Source organism: Onychostruthus taczanowskii, unplaced genomic scaffold, assembly GCF_017590055.1.
Source record: "Onychostruthus taczanowskii isolate IOZ18803 unplaced genomic scaffold, ASM1759005v1 scaffold18, whole genome shotgun sequence".
Taxonomy (NCBI): Eukaryota; Metazoa; Chordata; class Aves; order Passeriformes; family Passeridae; genus Onychostruthus; species Onychostruthus taczanowskii.
The window spans coordinates 10,976,221-10,988,250 of record NW_024499017.1 but is presented as its reverse complement, the minus strand read 5'-3'; the positions used below and the strand labels follow the sequence as shown (position 1 = coordinate 10,988,250).

Below are 12,030 nucleotides of genomic sequence, written 5' to 3'. Positions count from 1 at the left end.
AGACAGAAACTGAACCCATTCATTGAGAAATTATTGTGCTTTCCCTCCATTCCCCACTGCCATTGAAACTGACCAGAGCCCGAACTTCACCCTGAAAGTGACCGGTGTGTGTGTATTTACTACACACAGGCACACCCAGCTTCTCCCTGCCCAAAGGCCGTGGCTGTTTCCAGCACAGATCAGGGCCAGCAACACCTTCACAAACCGACCTTTCTGGGACCTTCCCAGGATATTTTTTGGGATGAGCTTCAACACAGGGCACCTGGCACCTGAGCCCTGACAGGAGCCACGAAGGGTGGTTGCTGTGTCCTAGCTACAGCTCTGAATTCTTACTGTTTTTGAAACACTTTTTGGGGCCAGGGAGGCTGAGGGAAAAGGGATGGCTCAGGAAAAAGGGTCTCCTCAGTGAGGAGGGTTCCTGGAAAAGCAGGGTCTCCTCAGGGAGGAGGGTTCCTGGAAAGCAGGGTCTCCTCAGGGAAAAGAGTCTCCTCAGGGAGGACGGTTCCTGGAAAGCAGGGTCTCCTCAGTGAAAAGGGTTCCTGGAAAAGCAGGGTCTCCTCAGGGAGGACAGTTTCCTAAAGGAGAGTCTCTCCAGGGAAAACGGTCCCCTCAGGGTCGACAGTCCCCTCAAAATGGAGACTTTTCTCAGGGTGGAGGGTTCCCTCAAAAAAAAGGAGGGAAAACTCCGCTCAAAAATGAGGGTTTCCTCAGGGAAAAGCGTTTCCTCCGAGAGAAGGGTCCCGTCAAGGCCGAGGAGCCCCTGATGGAGGCGGGGTGGCCGCGCTCTCGCTGTGTGCGGAGCCCTCAGGCTGCCTCCCCACCGCCTCCACTGCGGGCTGCGGCACCGCCCGCCTGTCCCCTCCGGATCGCGGGGACAACACCGCTGCTCCTCGTTTTCCCTGCCTTCCTCCATCCCTTCCCTGCCTACCTCGCTCCGCCCGCTCCTCCTCGTGGCCGAGGGCCGGCCCCGCGCTCCGCCCCGGCCGTGCGGGCGGAGGTGCCGGATGGCGCCGGCCGGGCCTGTGCCGGTGTCACAGCGCGGGGGCCATCGGGGGCTACCGAGGGTTGGGCCCGGGCCGGTGTCACAGCCCGGGGCCCATCGGCGACTACCGAGGGCCGGGCTCGGGCCGGTGTCACAGCCCGGGGCCCATCGGGGCCGGCCCGCCCTGCCGGTAAGCGAGAGGCGGGCGGGAAGCTCGCCTCAACCTCTGCCTCAGCCTCAGCCCCAGCCTCAGCCTCTGCCCCGGGCTCGTCACCGGGATGGGGCGGGGAGCTGTTGCCCTCGGCTGCGGAGGGATGGGCAGGGCTGAGCTGAGCTGGGCACACCGGGAATAAACCCTTCAAGGACCCCCCCTTCTCCAGCGGTTTGCTGCTTAAATTAACAACGTGTCCTCGGTCTGTTTTTTAGGTTACGGTGGTTTCCATTCACCCCTCGGTGTTTACTGCGCGGTCGGCATCTTCCTCAGGCCAACAAGGCTTTAGGCCTGAAGGTGAAGCAGCCACAACCCGGCCTTTTGTCTACGGTAAACAAAGTTAACGACAGAAGTACTGCATAGGGCTCAACAGTGTGTCCTTCGGAGGTGGCTGAAGGGCTGCGTGATGGGTTCGTGTACAAAAGAAGAGTTGTCAGGAAGTACATGGAATTTGCAGAAAAAAACCCTGCAAAATGGTGTTTTTGTTCCATATCTGATATTTGTCATATTGCCACCCCAGGCTTCCCCAGGCAGGTGGGAAGGCTGTTGGCAGTGGCAGCCGTCACTGTGGTCACGGTGGAATTTGGGGTTTCAGGCGCTGTTAGGTCTGTGCTGTGCTGCTCCAAGGAGAAGGGCAGAGCACGTGGCCCAGGCAACACTAAAAATCAGTCTGTAATGCAGGTGACTCCTGGGACATTGAGAGAAATAGCTGTACCACTAAAAGTATAGAACAAACAAAGAAACCCCCAAACCAACCCCCCACCACCAGCTTTAATTCTGTGGGTACCAACTCCCAGTGATTGATTTATTTGTTTTGTATGAATCTTTAATGGGTCTTGAGTTGTGTTCCTAAACGTTTTTGTTCCTTTGTTTCAAATTATTTTTATAGTGTGTCCATGAAAAAGCCCACTCTTATGTGATTTTCAGAGACTTTGCAGTGATGATGTTTTAGTACCACATCATATTGGCAAATTTAGGTTCAGTCCATTAATGCACCAGAAAGATGCAGCATAATCAGTCATAGCTAATCCATTATCAGACTTTTCCCCTCACGTTAGGGATGTAATCCAGCTGTCAAACTCGCGGTCACTTTGTGTAAACTAATTTTGCTGTTAGATCATATTGGTTTTTCCATTTGATAGAGACTTGACTGAGGTTAGCATTGGTGGTCAGGGTGGTTTTAGCCAAGAGCTGTCAGACTGTCAGCTTTTAAAGCACAGTTACTGTTCACAGATGTTCTCCAGGTTCATTAAGCCTCGGTGAATACAGAGACTAAACAGTAGCTTTAATATTTTCCTGTAAGGCTGCTAATTTGCTCTTCTTGTAAAGCTTGCACTGGTATGTCAGTCTGTTTGATGTGTCTTTCATGGCCCTTGTGATGCCTTTCTGTGTTTAATGTTTCTTTTGATTTTTTTTTTCTCTTTGCTTCAGGTTGAAAAGATGGGGAATGCTGAAAGCAATGCCTATCAGAATCACCTTTCCAGGTTTCTTCCTGAGGAGCAGTCTGACATTGATGGACTGTTCGACACCTTATCAGGGTCCAGTGGCTCAGCTGGAGCAAAAAATGCCAAAGCTGCAAAGAAAACTGTGACTCTGGCAGCACTACAGGCAAGACAGTCTGTTACTCATCATATATCTGGGATGTAGTGCATTGAACAGAATTCCACAAATAACCTATAAAGATAGGGTATTTTTTAAGGATTGCTCATCTCAATTTAATTTTTTATATTTTGGGGCAGGATGGATATTTAACTTTTTCTTGCAGTTTAACCAGAGTAGTGACTTTCAGATTTGCATTTATCTCTTAAATTGCACTTTTGGGTCCATTTGCAGCTTTCCTGATTCTGAAGTAAGTTAGGGTGTATGGAAATATTTTCACAGAGACCTGAAAAATGGGAAGAATATTTTTACCTATGGAGTCTGTAGTGTGGGATCATTTACAGATTGTCTTGAGAAGCTGTCACAAAGTCAGTTTTTATTTGGTTATGCCTGTCTCCCTTGACATATCACTGTCTCTAATCTCTTCACTTGTACTAAAAGGAGAGAATTCAATTTGACTTGATTAAGCTGTGGCTCCCTGGTTTAGCTAATTAACATGCATTATGCTTCTGATTAACTTTGCATTCATTTTCTAATCAAGGAGAGAGAAAAATGAGTCATTTAGATCCTTAATAACTTCAGCTAGTCAGGAACTAAGTGGCCAAATGAATGTGGTGGTGAAGTGCAGTTTGATATATATTACACAGATAATGGAGTCAAATTAAAACTCATTGAAGGCAGCAGGTTATTTTGAGGTGTTCAGCAATGCCTGTGCATACAGACCAGCTTCAGCCTTCCTGCAGCCTGGCTGGCTGTGAGCTGTCACCAATTCTTGGAGCACCAAGTTTGGAAATGATGTTTCTGCTGCCTGGTTTTTCTGCAGGAACATCATTCCCAAACTAGCTCATCCAACGTCCTTGGTGCCTGTTAATTGTTTGGGACCTGGCAGAAGTTCTCTTTGTAGCTTTGCCCCAGATCAGTGTGATCTTTAATGAACATTTGCCTTTTCCCTTCCTGCTTTTTTGTTTGCCAGCTTAAATTAAAATCTTTTGGAAGACTTCCTGTAGGTGCAGGGAGAATGGCAATGGCATTTCTGCCTTGTAGGTGACAATGCTCATGCCTGGGCTGAGATGTGACAGATTTGATCCAAAACAATCTGGTACCACTGGTGAGGCTCCAAGCCAGGGCCCAGGACAGACTGCCCTGCATAGCTGGGGAAGCAGGTGGAGCAGGAATCCCTTGATAATTTCATGAAGCCTTTTTAAAACAAGGGTTCTGAGCTCTCAGAGGTGTGAGTTAGATGATTATTAAGGATTCCTTTTTTACACACCTCTTTTTTTCGCACCCCAGGTCCACTCTTTGGAATAGCTAGAAGCAAAATGAAACAGCTCAGTGGAGTGGTGGGATTAGGTAGGGAGTAGGTAGGTAAATCAGCAGTGTGAAGTAAAAAACCCTTGAGTTTAATGTTTTAGTTGTGTTCCCTGCTGCCTCTCCCACTTGAGGCTCATGCAGGATTTTTAGAAAGCCTCTCAAAGACAGCTGTACCCCCTGTGAGCATCCCTCCCTCTCTGTGGAGCACTCTGATGTGAAAAGCTGTGGCTGCTATTCCTGCTGCTGCTGGAATCAATGGGAGTTGTAGCACTGACGTCAGTGCCAGCAGCACAGAGCTCAGGGTGTTGGATCTCTCATGCCCAGCAACAGCCATTCACAGCAAATAGGAGCAGCCCAGGCTTCCCAAGAGTGGTATTGAGCCAGCAATCAGCAATAGCAGCTCCCCTGAGTGGAGCCAGGAATCAGCAATAGCAGCTCCCCTCAGTGGAGCTGCAGTTGGGCTTTTAGGCAAGCGGGGCTCCACTGATTTCAGCACAGTCCCCACTGAGGTACAGCCCGTGTGGAAGAGTCAAGCCAGGTCTTCAGCACACCTCTGTGCACAGTGAGGGCACTGGGTAATCACCTCCTCCTCCTCTGTGCATACGAGATGATTTATTTTTAAGCTGTGTAATTAACTTGAACACTCTGAAAGTTGAATCCAGAGTCAGATCTTTCCCACAGTGCTGTGATGAATGATGATATATTCCAGCTAGATTTCAATTCAAAGGCCCAAGCATGCAATCCAGATGAATAAGTGCTGATTTTGACTCTCTTAACACCAGGGATGCTTTTTAAAAATCAGGTGATCTGTGCTTCAGTTAGTTGCCATGCAGGGGGAAATTTTCCAGGATTGTTTCTACATGTGTATCTGGGGTTAAACACTGCCTTGATGCCAACACTGAGATATGGAAAACACTCCACTTTGCTTTTAAGTGAGCTGCACTGTCGAAAGCAGAATTAAAACACAAATTTTGAATGTTATACTGGCAGAGCTGTAAACCTTTGCACCAGAGTTATCACCTAGAAACCCTTTGCTAATATCCTATTAAGACTTTAATGTTGATTTTTCTGAAGCCCGTGGTGTTTCTAGAAAACAGTATCAACCTAATTCACTACAAAAATCACTATAAAAATAGAGATTTTTTAGTTTTTCTCTTGGCAAAGCAGTTCTTTGACAAAATTTTATTGCTGATACTACATACTGTATGTCAGCACAGATTAACTGGAACACATCAGTTATTCTTCCTTTGTAAAAGGTGCTCTTTGCTGTTTCTCTCACTGCAGGCACACACCCGGGAGCCCCTGCCAGAGGCAATGACTGCTCGGTTGTACAATGGAATGAAAAGCATTGACCTGCCTGGCAAATCAGCCGGGCTCAGTGAACAGATTGCTAAGGAGCAGTTTGTAATTTTTATGTCAAACCTCTTAAAAGGGAATGCAGATGAGAAGATTAGCATAATAATGAGAATGATCGCCAAGACGGGAGGGCCTCTGAAGGGCAAACAGATCCAAGAGGTAAACAAGAGTTAAATGTGTGTTGGGGGGACAGTAAGAGAGCAGGGCTGTGGTTAAGAGCCAGCAAGGGCTGTGGTGTGGCTGGTGCTTCTGGGAACTGAGCAAAATGCTTTCTAGAGCTTTAGTTGCAGGATCAACTGTGTAGCTTTTGAGATCTCACAGAACAGTAATTCACTAGCAGCTCCTACACTGCAAAACTTGACCTTCCCCTCCCTTTTTCATTCCCTATTTTATGGAGGTGCTTTGTGAAGTAACATGTATGAAATGTCTTGAAAAAGGATCCTTTTCAAGGCCTGTGACACTGAAATAGCATTTCTGTAGTGCCTGACTTGTCATGGCTAGAGATGATTCTGCCTTTGGGATTACAGCATCACTACTGCTTGAACATTTCTGTAGTGCCTGACTTGTCATGGCAAGAGATGATTTTGTATCACTACTGCTTGAATTTATCTTCAGACAGTCCTTTGAAGCTCTTGGAAATTTCACTTAAGAAATACCAAAATGGTGATGTTTTAATCTTTTAAGTTCACAGAAGATCTGATCACATCTGTAGTCCATGTACTGAGCTACAGGAAGGAGCTGAAAGGTTGGAGTTTGGAGAATACGAGGGATTCTTCAGGTGGAGTCAAAGCTTTGGCCTCTGAGCTGCTCTCGGAATTGAAGCTTCCAGGTAAGCAGCCCTGATTCAGCTTATCCCAGAGCTTGTGTAATCAGTGATCTCATGAGAATTTCTCTCTTTAGGTCACATCTCTGAATTTTAAGGGTGAGACCAAAATTTCAAACCTAGTGCTTAGAAAATGACATTGGAATTTTATTTGTTTAACCTTACCATCTTTCTCCTCTAAGTTCAGCTGAGACTTGATCTGAAGTCCTAGTTTGTCATGGAACATGTCTATTTTACAAATACCTGACTTGAAAATTATAGGAATGGGCATCTAAATAATAATTATTTAAATAAAACTTATCATGTATTTTTGGCTATGTCCTTTTATAAAGCATTGGTCTGTCTTTGCACTGTTGTAATGACATATTTTGCTGTCTTGTAAAGAACCCTTCATGAGTTGTAGCTCTGAGTCTGTATTTCTAAATCATGACAGCCCAGCCAAAGAATGTCACTGGTAGAGGTTTCTCAGTTCTATGGTTGCATTTGTCTAATGCAGTTGACACTTTACTGTTCCTGGCTCCTTTAATATGTGGTTTTCTGTCCATTACAATAATGGACTATTATTTTTACACTAAAAAATCATCACCTGATGATTATTTTCCAGACAGGGAGACTTACTCCTCTCCCTGTGTGTCTTCTTCAGATGGGACAAAACCTGTGGGTTCTCAGCTGCTGGAGGCAAATTTTGACCAAAGTGTCATTGAGGATTGGGTGTACCGAGTTCCCCAGATCTCAGTTTTCCTCAGTGTTGTCATCAGGCAAGGCCTCCACGTCCTGCATTCGCTCCCAGACCAAACCAACGACATCCTCAACCTGGTTCCTCACTGCAAAGGCATCAAAGGAAGAGGAGTTGTCAGTCTCTTTGACATCCCAGCCATCATCTACATCAACTCCCACCTGCCTGCAGAGATGCAGCACAAGTGGCAGCTTTTATTTTCCTCCAGGCTCCACGGGGAAAGCTTCTCACAGCTGTGTGCCCATATAGTGAACAAAGGTCCTTGCATAGTGATCATAAGGGACTTGGATGGTTTCCTCTTTGGTGGGTTTGCATCTCACTCCTGGGAGGTGAAGCCACAGTTTCAAGGTAAAACTCATTTTGCTTTCTTTAGTATCTCTGATAAATTCCCTGGTTTTTGTACAGGCACAAGAATACTGTCCCCTTAATGGATACTGTCCCTTTAATGACACAAAGTGTTTCTTACACTTCCAAATGAATTTCTCTGTGGCAAAAATAGCACTAATTTTCAAAGAATATAAAACACATACAGAGTTAGAATGGCAGTCAGGCGTGTTGCTGATTAATATTTATAGTTTGTTATTTGATAAGGCTTTTAAAATTGCAGGACTTACTGACCACAGAACAAATTTTCAGGGAAATCTACCAAGCCCTGTAGCTGCTTAGGTTGAAAATCAAATGAAAATGAATGAAGTGGAGCACAGATGATGAATTAGTGTCTGAATAATTTGACCACAGGATGGCAGTCCTCCATCAGGAACACCTGAGCCTGCTCTTTCCATTTATGCACTGTCTTTGTTCCCCTTGTAAAATCCAGCAGTCAGAGGATTCTTTGGGCAAGCTAAACTTCTTGTTCCCATAAAACTTTGAGGGAGAAGAAAGGGTTTTTGGAGAACTCTTTGACAAGAATGTTTGTGATGGATTTGTGAAGAAAAAACCATGGGCTATGGGTATTTGGTGTTGCTGGGAATCCTCACTCTGGCTACATAAGAAACTCAGTTCATGTCCTAAATGAGTATTTGAAAACTGACTTCAGACAGTTGGTATAATATTATTTTACACTGATTACACATCCCTTTCCTTGTATTATTTTTTCCTAATAGAGAAACATACAAAGACTCCAGGGGAAGCACACCACAGGTGCCTCTGAATCCTGAACTGGGCATGGTGAAAATTGCTCTAAATCATCAACTCTAAACTGATTTATCTATCAGTGTAGTCAGAACTTGGGATGTCTGCATTCACTCCAGTTTGTACAGATCTGTGAGTTGGCCAGTTTTAGGTGATATAATGCAGTCTGGGGTAGGTGACATAGTGACATAATGTCCTAGTGGTGCCTCTGACTCTGCCCTTGATCACAGCCTGTAATTGCATTGATTTTTGTGGCTGCACAGAGTTCACTGAGAACAAAAAATAGATCTAAATCTTGATGGGGGATCTACTGGCTTTCTGAGATGGCAACTGCTGTCTTTGAATTATTCAGCTTAAATTATTTTTTCTAATTTATATGTAGGAAAGTTATTGCATGACCTCTTGTCTGACCTGAGGTGCTTCTCTGTTTGCAGGTGACAACAGATGCTTTCTGTTTTCTGTTTTCCCCACTCTGGCTGTATACACATACACAGGGTACAATGACCACTACATGTATTTAAACCATGGCCAACAGACTATGCCAAATGGACTTGTAAGTATTCAGAAACGATGATTTGGAAATTGGATTTGTGGCTGGTGTTTGGAAGTGTTTTGTGGTTTTTTTTCATTCTGAGAGCAGATTTATTTCACTTGTTATTCTCTGAGGAAATTTGCATGCCTGTAGCAGCACAAAACAGCAATCTGTGTAACTGAGGATTCTTCCACTGGCTGCTCTCCCTGCCACAGCAACTGCTTTTGGAATTATGGAGGAGAAAGCCCAGCAGGATGAGAGTGCAGACATTGCAAGTAGCTGCTGCTGCTGTGTGATGACAGTGGCAGGAGCTACTCCTACTCAAGTTCACAAATGAGCTCTCCAGATGCAGAGGAGTTTCTACAGAGCTACAGCACACCACCTGTCCTGGAAATAGTTTACAGTTTTGGAGCATTATGTGCCCATAACTTTGGGAATTGGAGCAGGCTGGAATTAATTTGCCCTAGAAAATGTGAACAACATCAAATTACATTATTGGTTTCTGTAGATACTTTCCTGATGGAAAGGAGGCAGCAAACCCGAGCACTGTTTGAAATGGAACTGTTAATAGTCAATAAACAAAAGCCAGGAGATTAATTTCTGGCACAAGTCATAGATATTTGTATTCTGTGAAGCACAGAGGCAGGGCAGTATCACTCAGGTGCATTTTCAGTTGCATTCAGGAACAGTAGATGTGGGTGTCCCCTTTTATCACCTACCCACAGAAGTGTGCCATAAATACTGACCACAGCAGCTTACTCTCAGGTTTCCTGACTTTGCCAGTCCCTTTTTCCTGTGCAGGATGTGTTTAATGTGCTGATGTTCTCCACAGGGTATGGGTGGACAGCATGGCTACTTTGGGCTCTGGATAGACAGTGACTATGGCAAGGGCCACAGCAAAGCCAAACCTCGCTGCACCACCTACAACAGCCCCCAGCTGTCAGCCAAAGAGGATTTTACACTGGATGCCATGGAAGTTTGGGCAGTGGGAGATGCCCCTGAGAGTGCAGGGGTAGGTGAAATTGTGAATTGAACCTGTGAAAATGTGTTCTGGTTGGAACAGAAGATGTGAATGCAAAGCTCACAGTTGCAGTTGTGTGTTTCAACACTCTCTCCACTCTAGTGAATAACATGTTCTTTACCTGGCCCTGTGGTGCATTGTGTTTTGTAGTACCAAATAGCACAACTGAAGTGGAGTTATTGAGGTTGCCAACAAGAAAGAATATCAGGAGCCATGAGGTGATAGAGTCAGAATAGCAGTACTTTGAGTTTCAAAAGGCCTTTTTGATATTGAGGAATGGACTCTGGAAGGAACCTCCTTGGAGGGGCTCAGTAAAACCCAGAGTTTCTAAAAGCACTGGAAACTCTCAAGTAAAGTCTATACTGTAGTTCAAGAAGAGACCCAAAAGCTTTCTTTATCAGTAACTTTAAATTTATTATTGCTTTACCATAAACTTCTGTGAATAGATTTATGCCAGTCTTTCTGCGCTTCATTTATTTTTTGGGAATGAGTAGGAGCCCTCTCTCCAGTCTCCTCTATCCCTGCAATTTATTCTCTTTATAAACTGTCTGGTCTGTACAGTTTGATGGGGTTTTAAATTTATTTCTTTTTAATTTTTACTTCTTTTCAAACTAATTCATGTACCCTGATTCCACTGGGCATGTAGCTCTAAGGAGAAACAGAGCAAACTGTTTACAGAAAATATTGAATTGTAACTGGATCTCTTTAAAAACCTCACATCAGCACTTCAGACTGGGGTGGGGTTAACCAGGATGTCCTGGATGGCTTGTAACCTGAATAAACTTGATATATCTCACTGTCATCTTAGGAAAAGTTTATGGCTATTTTATGTTGCTGCAGCAGTAAAAATAATTTGATGTATTTGTGAAATTTGAAATTGGAAATACATCTTCTCCATTGTGCCAAGCTAGCAGATTTCATCACTTACAGGCTTTTGAGGGTGTCTCTTCCCTGTAGCCTGATACTGACCCTTTAAATTGACTGTATTTTATTTTGTTTTGAAGAGAAAAGGTAAGAAGAGCATCCTGGATGTGGATCCTCAGGCTCAGGCCTTGCTGGAAATGGCTGGGAAAAGCCGTCAGAGCGAGGGTCTGCGGGAGCCCATGGAGGAGGATGAAGGTGATGATGATGAGAGCTAAAGGAGCCACAGTAACTTGTAAAAACTTCACTTTTATTTGCTTCAAGTGGTGGTGATATTCCTTGGACAAGATACTTTTTCCTTTTTTTTTCTCCTTGAATGTAGCTAATTGTCTGGGACAAAGCATAAGCCTTGTACTTGTGTAATATTTAGGTCTAAAGCACTAATCTGCCTGAAGGGCTTTGTTTGGGGAGGACAGAAAAATTAACTGGGGACATAATCATTAGGCATGGCTGAGCTCCAGCTGAATATGAATCTGCTTTCATTCCCCATAGATCATGTCTGCACACTGAATTAAAAGCATCAGAAGTTATTGACAGTATGGCTTTCTGTCCTGGAGAATTGATATGTACATAGTTATATATTTATAAAACCTGTTGGAGGCACTGATTAAAGCTCTTATACCTCAGCTGCACGTATTTATTTGCATGCAGTGAAGTTAGTCAGCAAAGCTTACAAACTGCAACAATATCTTACTCTGGTGAACATAGAGTAGTCCACATGATGCCACATGAAGGATGCTGTAAATTTGCATTGCTTCAGTTAAAGCATTAAATTTCGAGCTTTCTAAGTCAGGTTTTCAGCAGACGGTTCCATGTGAGCTGTAGGACTTTCCACAACAAGTTTTATAGTACTACACTACCCCTAGTGCATCTCACTTCATCTATTCCTGCAGAAACTTGTCTGTTGCTTTTTAAACTTAGACCAGAATCATTGGAGCCATATTTATGCTAAAAATACCTCCAGCAGAATTCTCGAGAGAAGGTACATTCTTTACTAGCCTCGTGACACTGGAGTAAAAGATCAGGCTGCAAAAAAGGTTGAGTAAGAAGCAGCCACACTTAATTGAGAATAGGATCTGCAGATACCTTGTGAAAGAAACAAAAATCTGGGTTATGTCTGTGAAATGTTTAAAGAAGCTTGCTGTACACTTTATTTCCACATAATGAATCATTATTGTGGAAAAGAATCCCCACAATGTGAAGTGCAGTTGTTGGGGGTTGTGCTCTGTTTTGTGACTCTTCACCAGTCAGCAGCAGTTTTGTCAGGTCTCTTATACTCAGGATTTTTTCTACTTGAATTGGTTCCCATCACTCAGTAATTATTCGTTTGACCTTGCTAATTCTATGTGTAATTAACTTGTCAAAAACAACCCTGATTTTTACCAGGGGCTGCAGTTTCTAACTCAG

The 12,030-nt window shown here is 44.2% G+C and overlaps 1 protein-coding gene across 1 annotated transcript; it reads left to right on the top strand.

The window, feature by feature from the left end:
• The first annotated feature begins 996 nt into the window (after positions 1-996).
• Positions 997-11,249, top strand: MEAK7 (MTOR associated protein, eak-7 homolog). Its single transcript, XM_041400786.1, has 9 exons — positions 997-1,172; positions 1,409-1,523; positions 2,625-2,801; positions 5,388-5,618; positions 6,144-6,288; positions 6,926-7,366; positions 8,584-8,702; positions 9,514-9,693; positions 10,707-11,249. The coding sequence occupies exons 3-9, from the start codon at positions 2,634-2,636 to the stop codon at positions 10,839-10,841; spliced, it is 1,419 nt and encodes a 472-aa protein (XP_041256720.1). The 5' UTR covers positions 997-1,172; positions 1,409-1,523; positions 2,625-2,633; the 3' UTR covers positions 10,842-11,249.
• The last annotated feature ends 781 nt before the right edge of the window (positions 11,250-12,030 follow it).